Genomic DNA, 16,254 nt, shown 5'->3' with positions numbered 1-16,254 from the left:
AATAGAAAAAAATCGTTAATGGTCGTTCCGCAAGTAACTAATTTTTGCACATTAATAAAAGAGTCATAAAGTTGCACAATAACAATTGAGCTATATAAAATCTATATTCGGCATCTGAAAATTTCAATTTCTTTCAAACTCTTTATCACTGTAGGCTAAGAAATAAAGCGTGTATTAAAAAAAAAATGTGCAATTCAAAGAAAAGTGCCATTGGGCATATTTTTAAAATTAAATCAATAAGATATTATCTTTAGACAATACAATTGACAATTATCTATTAACATACTGCAAAAAATGTTTCAGCCAGTTTGTTTTTTATATTCAATTCGCCAAAAATAATCACCTAATCCCTAATACGAAAAAAATTTATGTAAGGAATTTAAAGTTTTCAAAAATTTTTTCAATTAATTTCAATATTACTTTTATTGGAAATAGTAAAAATATACTACAGTCAAAAATTACAGAAATACGATAAAATTAATTTTAAATCATTTCAAGGTATTGAAGATTTTTACAAAATATGTCGAATAATTCCTCCAATTTTATGCATCTTATTTTACAATTTTTACGATACTTTTTAACCATTATTTCAGAGATAAACCATATTATCTAAAACATCTTAACCTTCAATTTTTTTTATTAAATTTTGAAATATTATTCTGCTAGATTAAGATAAAAATTAAATTTTAAGTGTTCACATCTTCTTCTCATCATATGTGATAAAAAAATTATTCGTAATAAAGAATACAGAGACAAAGTGGGATTCCCAGTATCTGCATTAAATTTAAAGTACTTTTATTATACACAAAATGATGCAAATTGAAAACTAACCACCATCATTAAATTTTAAGTAGAAAAAATCTTGTTATATTTATTGTTTCAGGTATCTTAGAACACCTACAATCGTTATTCAAACATTATACAAAATAATTGACCTAGAACGGTTAGAAAATCATATGTAAATTTCATTCAAACTTTCTTTAAATGTGCCATCTTTTCCAGCTTTCGTCGGCTGAAATTAATTTATGCAAAAACAACGGCTTGTATCTACTGACTCAATTCGCGTATCGATAAACCCGAGGCGTGAGTGTAGTCATGAGTAATCTGTCGGTACATCGCTTTTATCAAACAATACCTGGAGATTATATATAAATGATGAGCAGACTGTCAAAGCGCGTTCATGTTTATTTAAAAGAAGAACGTGTGTTTATACATTTTGTTCTAAGTCTGTATCTATGATTCCACGATCAAAAATTCATCAAAACATTGTATTTTTCTCGATAAGAGCCTCACAGTCATCTTTCCAGAAACTGTAACAGCCTAACTGCAATGACAATATAGCTATTGCAGGATGCGTCACATTGTTTTACAGTTCCTCGCGTCATATTGTTGCCATTAAAACGAGAACGAGAGAGCTCCTCGTAAAATAATTTGCAAGACGCCGCTTTATCATTTGGTGCGATACTCATCATTTATGTAACCCTGAAATAAACATTATCGCATATTTTTTACTCTCAAAGATTAGAAGATTCGATATTATTGTCATGTCCAAGAGTAGCATCTTGTATACACCTATGCTTTTAGGCCCTATGCGTCATTGCTACGCATTTAGCGATATATATACCGGGTAATTCTGCCTGCATTGTTGATTATAAGCCTTAAGAGTCTCGATAAGACCTTTGTGTTTTACTGCTGGTCAAAAGAAGTCGAGTAGAGCCTCGACTGACGTTTACGAGCTATAAGCTCGAGCGCACCTGGTATCGAGTGCATTTGTTATTAGTTCAAAAAAGGTCGAGAGTCGCGTGGGGGTTTAATTGCGTTTTGCGGCAAAATTCACAGTAAAACACACACACACACACGCAGAGATGGTAAGGAAAATTTCAAGATTTATGTTATATGCGACGGTTTTGATGTTTATTGTTCACAGTTTGTATAAAAAGCCGTCGTTACATGTTCGTTTCGCCTGAAAAATTTGTGTTGTGTTGTGCCTCGTGCGAAGTTTCATGCACAGGATGAAAAGCCGAGCGATACACGATATTTTTGATTGAATGTTCTGCAGTTTTCGAAAAAAATAATCGAGTCCGGATTAAGTGATAGCGATAAGAAAATCGTGATCGATTTGCACAATGAACTGCGACAGAAGGTGGCCAGGGGCGAAGAGAAAAGAGGCAGTCCTGGTCCCCAACCGCCGGCTAAGTTCATGCCGAATTTGGTTAGTACTTCGATATCATTTTATCTAATAAAATGCATCTGCAAAAAGTAGTCGATAAATACTTTTGTTCATGAAAAAGTCTTACATTCAAGAATTTTGATTTATTGAGTTTCCTATAATCTGCAATAAAAAATTCTTTTTTTTATTAACATTTATTAGCACTAATTTTTATGAACTAATCTATCGACCTTATTTGTCCAAGTTATTTTTCTATCCATTTAAAATGAATAAATTTCATGCAGGAATGGGACGATGAACTAGCGGCAGTTGCACAAAGGTGGGCAGATAAATGTATCTGGGGACACGATCGTGAGAGAAACGTAAGTAAGTATACTTCTTTGATACATGTCTATTTTTCATTGATGTACGATCCTAATTTCTATACTTGTATGTAAAAAATTCACAGAAAGATTCACAGTTGGTCAAAATATCGCTTATCTGTCCACCACCGGGGACATAAATAGTCTGAAAATCGAAGAAATGGTTTACATGTGGTACGACGAAGTAGTTCATTACAGTAAGGATGACGTACTTAAATTTCGGTAATCAAAACTTTTATTATCCCCTTGTCTCAATGCATAAAGTCGAGATAAAAACCTTAAATTTTAATTACAGCAACAAGGGAGCCAATGGCCAGCCCATTGGCCATTACACTCAAATGATCTGGGCTAAGACAACGAAAATGGGATGCGGAGCCGTGAAGTACAGAGATGGAAATTACAACAAATTTTATATCGTGTGCAATTACGGACCCGGGGGCAATTTCTTGGGTCAACCTCTTTACGAAACGCGCTGAGCTCTTCTTTTTTTCTTCAAATTTTATTTCCATACGTCTGGCATTGAGCGCCATCGTATAGTATTGATATCGTTATCCCCAGGTTGGATTTACCCAACGGTTTCCGCCGCTTTACCATGAATTTAGAAAACATTTATTTTTTTTTTTGTTAAGATAGTTCTAGTCGGAAAAAAATATTGCGAAAATATAAACAGGCTGATAAGACGCGGGGCGCCGGGTTTACGCAAAGCAGCCAAAAAACGAACAAATGTAACGCTTATTCCAATGCCTTTTATTAACGCCAACGACAAGATGGCACTGCAACGCACATTTTAAAAATAAAAAGAGAAATATTAATTTATCGCTAATGACTTTTGTACTACAATTTCAATGTTATATACCCTCACGTAATTTTCCTTCTCCAAAGTGCGTGACGCTCGTAACGAGCCTTGAGATGAGCATTAAAAATTAAAAGAAGAAGAGAGAGAGGCGATAAGATTAAGAAAAATAATGCTGTGTATCTCGAAGATACATTTTCGTACATATATATAAGAGCAGAAGAATTTGAATTCATCGCATCAGTTGCACGACAACGTTTATTCCTCATCATCGTCATCATCATCTTCATCATGATCGACCAGAAGAGTCTGTTCCTCGCGTTCATCTGCTGTGCAGTCGTGGTCAGCGCTGCGGATTACTGTCACCTGTACTCGTGCCAGTATGCCTCCCGACCCGAGCACGTCATGTGCGCTCATCCCGTAAGATTTCTTAGTTCGAAGTGAATTTTTTCTATAAAAAAAAAAATATTCCCAACAAATCGTTGATCAATGTAATCGATCTGTGTACAGACCGGAGGAGCATCGCCAGTCTGCAAACAGGTGATCAGCAGCGGCCTGTCCGAGGATGAGAAGAAGAGAATCGTCGATCTTCACAACGAGCTCAGAGCCAAGGTAGCCAGGGGAGAGGAGAGCCGAGGCAGTCCCGGACCCCAACCCAAAGCTTCCGACATGAAGACAATGGTAAGTGACAAAAGCGTCATTTTTTTGCTTGAAATTTCTATTCGACATCAGTCACGCACTATATAAAGCCAAACTTTCCTTCGCGTTAGCAATATCACGTATTACTATCGTGTAAATATTTATATTGTCATAGGTGTGGGACGACGAGTTAGCTACTATCGCTCAAAGGTGGGCAGATCAGTGCTCGATGAAATCACCAATGTGCAATGACGTAGGTGGGTATCATAGTACATAATTTTTTCTCGGAAGTAACAATGTTTACAATTGCTAAAAACTATCCATAATTTTTTCAGAACGCTTCCAAGTCAACCAGAATGCAGGTACCAGTGGAACCACCGGTGACGTGAACAACATCCAGGTCGAGAACATCGTCAGGATGTGGTACAACAATGTCCAGTATTACGACAAGAACGACGTCGCTAGCTTCAAGTGAGTTTCACGTCTATATAAAAATAAGCGATTTTTTTTCATTACTAAGAATAAATAATAATGATTTCATTCTTTGTTTTCGTAGACGATCCTACAGCGTCACGGGCAAACCGGTGGGCACCTACACCCAGATCGTCTGGGGCGAGACCGACAAGATCGGCTGCGGCGTGGTGAGGCACAAGCCCGATCGTTTCAATCACGTCTATCTAGTCTGCAATTACGGACCGGCCGGCAACAGGCTCGGCGAGCCCGTGTACAAAGTGCAATAAATAAGTATAACAAAATAGTACGAGGCGTATCGCGCGGAAACTCCGACGCGACGCTCGAACACAATGTAAACAATATATTATTTCGTAGCAATAAATCATCGAGATCGACTTATCTGCGTGTTTGCGCGCGCGCCAATGAGACTCGAGTCAAAACAATTGTCGTACGAAAGGTCACGTGTACAAAAAATGAAAATATTATACAATAAACTTAATTCTTAATCTTTGTAAATTTGAGTCGAATATTTTCTTATAAGAAACATCCCCTATATCTCCTTAGCCTGTTGTTAACGTATTTCTCTATACGTCGACCCCAAATATACCTCGAAAACCGCAGCATCAGTATCATAGTAGTGCGGCAACAATGATATGAAAACCGAAGGACATCTCCACATGCCTCAATGGCAAATTCGTCTTATCTGTCATTCGATCGCGCTGCAATTACACTATAACGTATACTCACCTCGAGCGGCGACTTTACTACCCATATATACTCCCCTTTTGGATTCGCGCGCGAGGGACCACCCGTGGATCCGGCCTTGATTTATCCACCCTTATTATAGATTTTGCGGCACATATTCATAAGCGCGTCGCGCGTGTGATCGATGCCGAGAAGAGAAAGAGGCGAACTTTATACGCGGCCGAGTATACAATGTGTCGCTTAATTGTGTCGTCTTCTCGGCCTTTTGTATGTGGCAAGCACTACCTTTACCTGCCCCAGGGGTTTGCGCGCGAAGGGTCGAATGCGAATGTTTTTATGGGATTTTTGGCTTTTCTATCTACCATAATAATACAATATAATACGTAATTCGTGAAGTTTGTTTTGACTGCTCTTTACGTATCGGTCAATTTTCTTTTTTCGTCTCTTTTTTTTTCTTGTCTACCTTCGAGTTCGTAGCGGGCACGCGTTGTGCGCACGATGACAAATTTTGATCGAACGATGCAAGAATTTTTCGATGCTGATCGATGCGTCAATCAAACACACACGTGCGCACGGCTCGATCATTTTAATACACGGATGAACGGTAATATTTGCACAAACTATCTTTACATATTTTTTTTAAAATGGTATCGCGCCATTTGATTTATTGTAAAAATTATCCGAAAGGAGGAAAAAATTATTAACCGGAGAGTAATGCCAAGACAAACAACAATACTCGATATTGACATTTTTGTAAACCTTTGACGATCGATGAGTTTTCGACGAGCAAATAAATTCGTATAATCGAGAACCGTCGCCGAAAATATATGTATTAATAATTACTTTCCAGTGTATGTTTAGGAGAATTTATCATTCACGCTAATCACATATACGTACGAAATTACACGAGTAGTTTCACAACACGCCGGTTTCGCGAGATAAAAAAAAATTATATGTATTACGTAAATCGAGCGTATTCATTATCAATAATCGTATACTACGAATTTTTCCAAGGTCCAAATTTGACACGATTCGCTCGAAAGAAAGCATCTCTCTCTCTTATATTGGAGTTATTTAAATTTTTTTATGAGTTTCTATGCTCTTATAATAATGACCATGACTTTTTAAATCCCCCTCGGATCTCGGTCAATGACACTCGCGGCCGACTTCCGACCGGCCGCTACCGGTATAGATCGACAAAAAAAAATTAACCTCCCATTGCGTCATGTATACGGAGATCAATCAAAACAACGCATTACAAGTTCATTAATGCCAAAAAATGTTCTAAAATATCGAATCTAATGTGGTGTTACTCGGTGCAGGGGGATACGAAAAATATGAAATGATCGACGCTTTCGGCGTCGGTATATGCATCGCCTGCATCTCCTACCTGTGCTGCATCTGCACCACGACGATCGTAAGTTCTCAGACGTTTGATAATTGTGTTAATTTATTTGACGAGTCTTGTATGTGTGTGTATGTAATTCAGGTGGCCTGTTCAGCGCTGAAAAGGCGGAAAAATGACATAAAATCTTGTCGCGGCTATTCGAAGCCGTCGTCGTGCAATCGAAGCAGCAGAGTAGCGGTACAACAGAAGCAGCCATCGTCTTCGCGAGCGGTTAAAAAATGCGACTCGGGATCCGAGAGTCGCTGCCCGTGCGCCGAGAAACAGCAGAAGTACTTCAGCTGCTGCTCTCCCTGCACCCAGCAAGCCAAGAGAAAAGCCTATCTCGAGACTAGCTCGTTCTTGAATTTCGAGGATGCCGATCTGAGCGTCGCCGGTGGCAAGTGTGCGAAAGGTACATATGGTGCTTTTCATTAACTCGAAAAAAAAAAAGTATCCGATCGAAGTGTGGCCATTAACTTTTTGGTACTGTATCCCACTGTTGCAGTCGCGAAAGGCAAACGACCGAGCGGCGGCTGTGGCCTTGGCAGTAATGCATCGACCGGCAACAACAACAACAACTACTCGTTCAATGACTTTCAACGATTTAAAAATTACTGATTGTAAGAATGTAACGCTGTAACAATGTCTTTTGTGTATCTCTTTAAAATTGGGTAATTTTTTTTTGCTCTCTAATAAAATATAAATATCGAACCGATGACACTGTATTGATATTACTAAGAAATCTACGCTGTCAAACAAATATCGATAAAGGCCCCCAATCATGATTAATGCACAACGCGGTGAAAGGTAGTAAGAATCACGCACTCTACCTTGTGTACGTTTCAAGAGAGAAACTTTATTGACATTGACTCTTTTCCAGCCTGCCTTGGATACAGATATAAAATTTGCATGATTATCTGGCTTATCTATCACGACTCTTTACTGTGTCAAATGTGTTAATCGAATCTAATACGATTAAAATTCTATTTTGACTGGAAATATATTTTTTTTTTTCGAACAGGGAGATACAATTGAGCAGCGAAGATTTTTTTAATCACTTCTACGCAAATAATCTCATTCGATAAATAAATACGAACTTGTCTGCGCTGTAAAATGTTTTTTTATTTATCATTCATATGCACAATATCCGTTCTCTAGAGTGAATCGACTAGCTCTATTATTTTTTCGTGCCGTTGCAAGATTTGTAGACCTTATTTCTGCAATTGGCAGCCGAGCAGACTCGACGACGCGTGACGTTGTTTCGACATTTGTTCTTCGGTCTCACCATCGCGCGCAAAGAGCACGTGTCGGAGTTGGCGTCGTCGAAATTGGTGAAGTGCCCTGGAAAACTATGAAATTCACTGACTTTAATATTTTAATTGAAAAAAAAATTAAAGTCTATCCCATTACCGATAAGACTTATATTATCAACGCTAATCAATGAATCGATCGATTCAAATGTATGGCGACTCACCAGAGCGAGAGTAAAAAGCACCAGATGCAGGCCAAGCAGCTAGTGTTGCACAGAGTCAGACAGTCAACCATGTTTACTTATTTTTAGAACGAATTCGTCGACTCGGTATGCAAAATTTTGAGCTAATAAGTGATAATACCACGAATTTTTTGAAAACAATCATACGATATTGATGCTGTAATATATCATCAAAAATTTCTTGTTTACGATTTTGTTGGTTAAAGCGCGCGGGACGTTTGGCAGTTACAGACGACACGTGCGAAAGTAGATATGAATCGATCGCCTAAAAAAACATAAATCGTTCGATGCTCGTGTGCACAAATATAAAACAATATTTAAATCCAAGTGAGATTTGAAAAGGAAAATGTTATGACATATTAACGTGATTCTCTAATCATACTTAAAATATAATTACAATCGAATTTCTGAATTTTCGATAAAATATTTTCTCAAAGAAATAGCTTCTTTAGAATAATAAAATAAAATGAACCTCAGAGTTTGTTTCTCAGTTTCTGAAACCGCATTAATGTATGAATGAAGTCCCCCGAAAGATTGCATGAACGTCACGTGATAACTAGTTCCCCCTGTAAATTGATTACCCGATAAACTTACCTGCTATTCTTACAGTCTGCGCCGGAGATTTTGTACAACTTGGATTTTGATTCTTAAAAACATCAACCTTGCCTAAAATTGAAAAAATTTGTATTCAATATATTCGATGCTATACTCCATGCAATTAATTTTTTCAAAACAGAACAATTTCTATTTGACCCCAGTGACAGTATCGACTCATACATTCGTCTTCAAAATACTATCGATCATCGCTCCAAAACGTCACTCTCGCTTTGTTTACAATTTTACAGATGAGCTTCATGAACTTTTTCTTGAACGTTTTATATTTTTGAGTTTTCAGTACAAGACGCGCTTTTGCGAATAAACGCGAAAAACTTTCAACTTCGATTTATATTTTATAATATAGAAAAGTAATAATGACAAAAAAATGAAACAATTGTCGTATATTAAAAACCAAAATAAACTATCAATTTCTTTTTCCCTCATTTAACTTTTAAAATAATATAGTCTAAACTTACGTACGTAGTCTAAAATCTTACTATACCTGCTCTGTTTTACATTTACTACGCAAGTGTTCTAAAAAAACTGTTCTAAAAATCCAATAAACCCGAAATTATCTGGAGAAAACTATATGTGAATTCACCTGATGTTGGTCTGAATTTGATGCTCTGCTATACTTTTTTACGATCACTGTTTAAAAAAACATATTCGAAAGATTGAAACAAATAATTTTAATTTTCTGGACGTAACTTATAACAAACCGCTGACAATACCTCGGCAACGAGCTTATTCTTAAAAATGTAATCAATCGCATATGTTTTATTCAATTTTTAATCAAATTATACATTGATTTGATCATTTTAAATTACAATAGTTAAAATTATAAAATAAAAATTTTTATCCATTGTAATTGAATATTTCATTTTCAAGATATTGTTACTAACATATACGTTCATACTCAAATTTGTCGGTAATTTAATTTAGTTTTATTACATATAAACGAAATTCACTGGTTCAAAAACTTTTTTTCGAGCCTATCGCAGAGCACCTGCTCTAGGAATCGAAGAAAAAGAAACGAGTCCACGCTGGCTTATCAATACGTTGCCGTTGAACGACTGTGTACATTTACATGTACACAACGCGTTACCCATCGATTAAGAAATTTCGCAAACAGCTGTAATTGATTTGCACCGCGACGGCGACACTCTTCTCTCTGCTACTCATTCGCGCTCGTACGCGACAAGGTTGCGTCCGATTTTTTTTCTGCTTACATCAAACTTTCGTTCGTTTTTATAAAAGATGACGCTCGGAACTGCATGCCTTCCCACGTTAAAGGACATTTGCTCTCGTTACTCGATGTCAATTTGTCGTTTCGCGTGAAAAAGAAATATACTTGTTGGTTTGTTTTTAAAGCAAAGTCAAAATTGTAGTCATTTTGTAATAGAAATTACTGATGAACTTCACTGATGAATTGCAGGGTTAATTAGTACAAAATTTTAGTACATGCAATGTGAATCTACAGCGTTTTTTATGGTGCTTTCATTAATTAATAATATTTGCTTAATTAACTGCCAATTTTGAGATAAAATATGAGCTAGATTGAATAAAATGGCTAGAAAAACACTTCGCCTGTGAGTTTTAATATTTTTGGGCTTTTCAGTCATTGGTGACGAGCTTTGAAATTAACCGCTAGATGTCATGATCGATTCCGAAAGTGAAATAATAAAGTTTGTGTATTAAACGTCATAAAACAATCATAAAACGTATAATAATTGTATCTTCATTCTTCTTCATCCTAGGTTGTAAGTACCTATGATTAGATTCATTTATCATTTAAAACATGAGAACAAGTTGTAAATTATTCATAAAATTTATCCCGTGTGTGGTATAATCACTGATTAATTAATCGTTCATTCAACGTATTATACAGAAAAATAGTAATAATTATAAAAGGACTAAAATCTACTCCAAACATCGTTCGCCGATTCTGAACACGGTCGCGCGTCTGGCGTCTGCACCGTGCGCGCGCGGGAACGCACCGAAAGAATGGAAAATTGCACTTTATGCGATCGGCGGCGCGAGTACGTGCATGTTTACGCGCAGGTGGGAGTGAGTATGTACGCAACGCAACGAAGCCACGAGAGACAACACACTCGTATACACAGGAGTCTCGCGCAATTGCATTCATGCATCGCGTACGCGGGGGGGCACGAGTCGCGCGAGGTATTTTTTTTTTTTTTTTGTTCTTTTTAGCGCGGAACGCGATCCTGCGTGTGTGCAGTATTTCGCTCGTTGCGCGCCGACGTTACTCCGCATCGACTCGCGGCTCAAGGCAGACGTGTTTTTTTCCGAGAACGACGACGCACACATACGCTCGAGTGTGTGAGTATGTATGTTTTTATGTGCAAGCGGACGCATCTGTGAGCTCGGAGCGATTGAAAAAATATAAACAAATCGTTTCTCGCAGAGACTTTTTGTTCGCTCGCCGAGTCGGTGGTGTGTGTGCTGCGCGCGTATCCGTCCTGGGAGTCCATCCGTCAAAAAGTTTATCAACAATCATAACCGAGTGTGTTATCGAAATTTCGTTTCCTCGTTACGATTGCATTATCATTATTGTTACAATACGATGACCGAGTTGCGTCGCTTGTTTACGATTTTTCGGCGGTGAAAATTTTGTACACCGTACATCCGCGACGAGGGAATCGTTGAAGGAGCCCGCGAGTAGCGAATGTGCGATCGTTCGGGTCATCAGTGCGTATACCGGACGCGCGGCTGATCTCCGATTATCTTTTTTGGTACACTAATCAATTGGCAGCAGGGTAAGTTCGTTCTCAAGATATTCATTCGATTCATAAAATTATGATTTAGCCTCATACCTGAGGCTTTGATGCATTTATTTATCTGTCATAAACGTCATTTTGTAAATCGTAATCCAGACGTGAACTTAATCTTCGTGAGTGACATACGTCAAAATGACCTGTTAATTAACTGAAAAATAATTCATATCAAATAAATATCCATTTCAATTATTTAAATATTTGTTTCAACTTCAATATTCAAAAGAAAAGTATTTAGTTCAAATAAACCAGCATTTAGCACAACAACAGTTTTTTCAGTGTAGTATGGCCAAGCTGTGTTTAATTCGTCCAACTGTAAACTTGCTTGTAATGAAATTATGCCCATAATAAACTCATGGCTTTTACTATTTGCCTATTGAAATATACGAGAATTATGTGATACTGAGAGAAATTTATATTTAATTTCAAATAATGAATAACAAAAAATGTCTGAGAACAACAATTTACACGAGCTACAATTTGCTTAAAAATTCTTATATATATATATATTCATTTCAAACATATCTTGCCGCTTGCGGGTTTCGCTAAAAATCGTCGTTCGCCATCTATTGTCGATTTATCAATCTAAACGATGTCACGAGTTTTCCTATGCAACATAGTAGAATTGGGCAATTGTATGTTGTGTTACTCTCAAAAAATTATAGTAAATAGTTTTATAATAAGAGACGATAGTTAAATGACTACCAATCATAGCCATTTTCATCATACATCATATTCAACTGACTATGACAATACCATACACTCCAAAAAATCGACGCTATTCCCCGATGAACATATCATAAATATGTTCGAATGTTTCAGTCACGCTTTACTGACGTTAAATTGAAAGATAAATAATTCCCTCACGAATGCACTCGCGGTCTAGGCAATTATAGAAAAACAAATACGGCGCGCGATCGAAGGCTAGCCAGTAAAGTAGTAGTACACATCCAGAGATTTATTTATACGAATGAAAATTCATCCCGAAACCGGCAAAGCGCGTGGTATATCTGTGGTCGATGCAAGTGCCTCTACATAATATACACGAGCGCTAAAAAGTCATTTAGCGACGAAGAGACATTTCGTGCTTGGAATATGTAATAGTCCAACGAGGGTATGTAAATCCCGCGGTCAATATCGTGTAATACGTAAGAGACGGCTTAAACGCGACTCGTGATTTTCGCCTTTGTTATATTCTCTCGACAACAATAATCGCAGGAAAAATTATAATCAAATTCTTACTAAACATATTTAGACGAAGAAAGAACAGCCTTATACAGGCTCTCCGCGCTAAGTATACAATTACTCGAATCGAAACGAAAAGCCGCGACACGCATCGATCGGCGGCGATCGGCGTCGATACTTATGCAGGTGGCTTACGCCCTCGCTGGCGCGCGCGCACGTGCAATTTCACTTTTTGCAATCGAAACGCGACGCCGATCTTATACGCCGCAATTACTCGATATATGCGGCACGCGTGTATTGTATATTTCGTCGCGCGATGCATGACAATGACGATAGTAGGCAGGTATTGCATCTTCATTTTTTTTTTCGTTGACACGTGAATGAAATAACAAAATAAAAAGAAAAAAAATCTTGAGTAACTGAAGTCTCAAAAATCGATACACAAGTCACGTATATACGTACGTTGCACAGGAGTAGGTTATAAAATCGAATCGAAAGAACGAGGCTAACGACGTCGCCGCCTCGGCCGCAAAAGGTAAAAAGACGAGACTTTCTGCGGATAGTCTCTGGTAAACCTTGGGGCTCGAGCGCGCGCGCGCGATTGCCTTGCCCCGCGTGTGCTTCATACGCGTCTTTATACGAGCTCGCGCGGTGCGCCGTCGTTAATTGTCGTGCGATTCTTCGTACGTACTATATATATACGCTCGTGCGAAGATCTTTTTTTTCTTCTTTTATTATAACCCTTTGTTCGTGTGGCAAAATCCGCGAGCCAAGTGAATTGCATACTGCTTATGTATTTAAGCGTATACAATTAATTCGCTGGGTACGGCGATTTATCGCGTATCGATGATTAATTTCTCATTTCTCGTTGTCTGCGCGTAGATAAAACTACACTGTTAAAAAAAATGTTTTAATGCAGATTTAATGTAAAATAAGAGCACGAAAAATTCATGGAACGTGCAATTGCGTTCATTATTATTAGTGCAAAATGACAAACAAAGATCAAATTCTTTGCTCAAATTTGAACAATTTGATGAAAATTGGTGGTTTAATATTGCTTTATTTTTTGCTTGAATGGCCCATAAAATTTATAGAAATTGAATCATTATTAATATCAGCCTTCATCACCAGATGGCGAGTGCCTTTTTACTGCAAATCAGCAAGTGGACCAGTAAACATAACTGTATAAGTCAAAGCACGAATTAATCGCTGTATGAATAGTTTGCCCTTTTTTTTTTTCTCTCTCTTTTCATAATCCAAACTTTATTTTGTAATTTAAGAGAGGACAGTAAAGCTACCATTTAAGCTATTATGATTAAGATTAAGTTTCTACCAGTAGCTGGCGAGTAACTCTATTCTGTAAATCTGCAAGTAGTAAAGTAAAGATAATTGTATAAGTCAAAGCACGGTTTTCAAAAAACTCATCTTCATGATTTCCCTCATTTTACAACAATTTAAAAGCTTTCACATAAGTTTAAATTTATCTTCGCCAAGAAAAAAATGCCTCCGATTTTATATACTAATTTCAATGTGATTCTTTGTAAGCAGTGAAAACCGAATCATGTCGTTGTTACCGCCGACCGTGGAGCAGCAGAGGCGAATCGACGAGGAACTGCCGCCGGATCCCGAGATGCGGAGCAGGGACATCGCCGCGATACGCGAGTGGCTCGCCAAGCAGCCTCACCTGCCGGACCACATGGGTATGCATCGAATTCTCGACACGTTCGTTTTCCCGTAATAATAATTCAACGTTCGCGCGAACCATTTTTTAATCGTCGCAGATGACAAGAGACTCGAGCACTTCCTGTTCGGCTGCAAGAACAGCGTGGAGCGATGCAAAAAGATCCTCGAGACCTACTTCAGCGCTCGCACGGCCCTGCCGGAATTCTTCGCGGCGCGCGATCCCCTCGCCCGGGACGTGCAGCAGAGCTGCGACGTTGTGTAATTATCGTCGTATATACTTTCCTCTATATGGCTCAATGACGAACGAACACAGAGAGAGAGAATGAGTTGGAAAAATGAAAAATGTCCACAGGGAGTACTTCGTACTGCCGAGAGTGACCGATGACGGCTACCGCGTGACGATACTGCGCCTGCACGACACGGCTCTGGAGAGATTCTCCCTCACAGCGATAACCCGACGCATACTCATGGTGCTGGACGTGCGTCTACAGGAGGAGCCGTCCCTGTCCAACATCATGATTTTCGACCTGAAGGTAATAAATGTGGCTAGCATCGCCTCCGCGAGACACGATTTTTTGCACCAACGAGAAAATTACTCGTTTTTGTCTCCTATTCAACAGGGATTCACAGCGGGCCACTTTGCGAAATGCAGTCCCACGCAGGCGATCGTAAAGAAGGCCATGCTCGCCACGCAGGACAGTATGCCGTTCAGGCTGCACAGGGTCCACTACCTCAACGCGCCCGCCTTCATCAACAGCATACTCAACATATTTTATCCGCTGCTGAAGGAGAAGCTCATCACCAAGGTATTGTTTTTATTGTATATACTCCGGGGCTATATGATGGGAAGCTCGATTCACGATTGCCGATTATAATTTTTCCAACCCGTCATTCTCTTTCTGCAACGATGATGCGCCTACAGTTTCGAATTCACACCGGTGGAGGCGAGGAGTTGCACGCCTACCTGGACAAGGACATACTGCCGTGCGAGTGGGGCGGCAAAGCCGGCACCTTTCAAGAGCTCAACGGTGCGTACACACATTTATGCGCGTACATACGCTTGTGTGAAATTCGCTTATTATTATTCTTTTTTTTTTTGTTCTATCCAACAGAGGCGTGGAGACTGAAGATCGAGAAGAATCGCGACTGGTTCCTGCGCGAGGAGAAACTCAGCAAAACGAACGAGAGCGCCCGACTGCCCAGCAGCCGATCGACCATTCTGAAAGAGTTAGAGGGTGTGCAGGGATCCTTTAGAAAATTGAACATCGATTAGACGCGCGATGACGTTTTCCAATTTCGAGAGACTAATCGGTGTCCAGATATCGATAGCGATGGAACGTAAAATCACGTAGTATTTTTTTTTTTAATTTATTTTATTTCGAAGCAATAACGCGACTAACGAGCGGTAAATGATAATTCGTAGCTGTAGGCCATTCAAATTTAAATCGAGTGGAAAAAGAAATAATAATCATGTAGATCATTAATTTTGTTTATTAATATATTCTTTTGTACTTAGAAGTGTGGGAGATTATTTATCAAGTATTTTTCCAGCGTATACCTATATTTCAAAAAAATCTTATATTGTAAATTATAAATCCAAAAAAAAATAAAAATCGAAATTGCTACTCCATTGAGACAGAAATTTACGAGTAATCTTAACGATAACTTTACATGCTTGATTTAATAAAAACATTTGTATATCTTACCATTAAAATTATCGACGTCTTTTTATCTCGGAATTCCCTCCGTACATGAGCCTAAAAACAGTTTTCCCGCTTTGCTCGCACGTTAAACGTGCATCGTACTACACCCAGTGCTAACATCATTTTTCTTATTTAATCATAAAAATAGTTTAATTGCTTTTCTTTTCCTACAACTGAGTGAGTATGATTTTTCTTTGAGTCAATATTATATTGATTTTCTATGAAGAAAAGTAACTACTTTGATTATTAATTCAACACAAATTTAGGTTTAGAAATACATGCTTTAGGAC

The 16,254-nt window shown here is 38.3% G+C and overlaps 3 protein-coding genes across 5 annotated transcripts; all 3 read left to right on the top strand.

The window, feature by feature from the left end:
- The first annotated feature begins 10 nt into the window (after positions 1 to 10).
- On the top strand, positions 11 to 3,321 carry LOC106649307 (venom allergen 3-like). Of its 2 annotated transcripts, none has more exons than XM_014366647.2 (5): positions 11 to 33; positions 1,928 to 2,212; positions 2,455 to 2,536; positions 2,619 to 2,754; positions 2,828 to 3,320. In XM_014366647.2, exons 2-5 carry the CDS (start codon positions 2,201 to 2,203, stop codon positions 3,006 to 3,008), a joined length of 411 nt encoding a protein of 136 aa, XP_014222133.1. In that variant the 5' UTR covers positions 11 to 33; positions 1,928 to 2,200; the 3' UTR covers positions 3,009 to 3,320. The 2 variants fall into 2 exon arrangements, with proteins under 2 accessions (XP_014222133.1, XP_014222132.1); XM_014366646.2 differs by lacking the exon at positions 11 to 33 and adding an exon at positions 1,673 to 1,868 and having other exon boundaries at positions 2,060 to 2,212; positions 2,828 to 3,321.
- A 211-nt stretch (positions 3,322 to 3,532) lies between these two features.
- LOC106649305 (venom allergen 3-like) lies at positions 3,533 to 4,829 on the top strand. The gene is made up of 5 exons (XM_014366643.2): positions 3,533 to 3,745; positions 3,836 to 4,006; positions 4,140 to 4,221; positions 4,300 to 4,435; positions 4,521 to 4,829. The coding sequence occupies exons 1-5, from the start codon at positions 3,617 to 3,619 to the stop codon at positions 4,702 to 4,704; spliced, it is 702 nt and encodes a 233-aa protein (XP_014222129.1). The 5' UTR covers positions 3,533 to 3,616; the 3' UTR covers positions 4,705 to 4,829.
- Positions 4,830 to 10,858: 6,029 nt separating this feature from the next.
- Positions 10,859 to 15,975, top strand: LOC106649205 (alpha-tocopherol transfer protein-like). 2 transcript variants are annotated; one of them, XM_014366497.2, is made up of 7 exons: positions 10,859 to 11,375; positions 14,124 to 14,278; positions 14,360 to 14,519; positions 14,614 to 14,794; positions 14,882 to 15,067; positions 15,184 to 15,289; positions 15,374 to 15,975. In XM_014366497.2, the coding sequence occupies exons 2-7, from the start codon at positions 14,140 to 14,142 to the stop codon at positions 15,532 to 15,534; spliced, it is 933 nt and encodes a 310-aa protein (XP_014221983.1). In that variant the 5' UTR covers positions 10,859 to 11,375; positions 14,124 to 14,139; the 3' UTR covers positions 15,535 to 15,975. The 2 variants fall into 2 exon arrangements, with proteins under 2 accessions (XP_014221983.1, XP_014221982.1); XM_014366496.2 differs by having other exon boundaries at positions 10,860 to 11,375; positions 14,127 to 14,278.
- Positions 15,976 to 16,254: the final 279 nt, after the last annotated feature.

This window comes from Trichogramma pretiosum, unplaced genomic scaffold (genome assembly GCF_000599845.2).
Source record: "Trichogramma pretiosum strain Unisexual culture from Peru unplaced genomic scaffold, Tpre_2.0 scaffold17, whole genome shotgun sequence".
NCBI lineage: Eukaryota > Metazoa > Arthropoda > Insecta > Hymenoptera > Trichogrammatidae > Trichogramma > Trichogramma pretiosum.
Note: the sequence above shows the minus strand (reverse complement) of the source record. Positions and strands in the feature narration are given on the sequence as shown.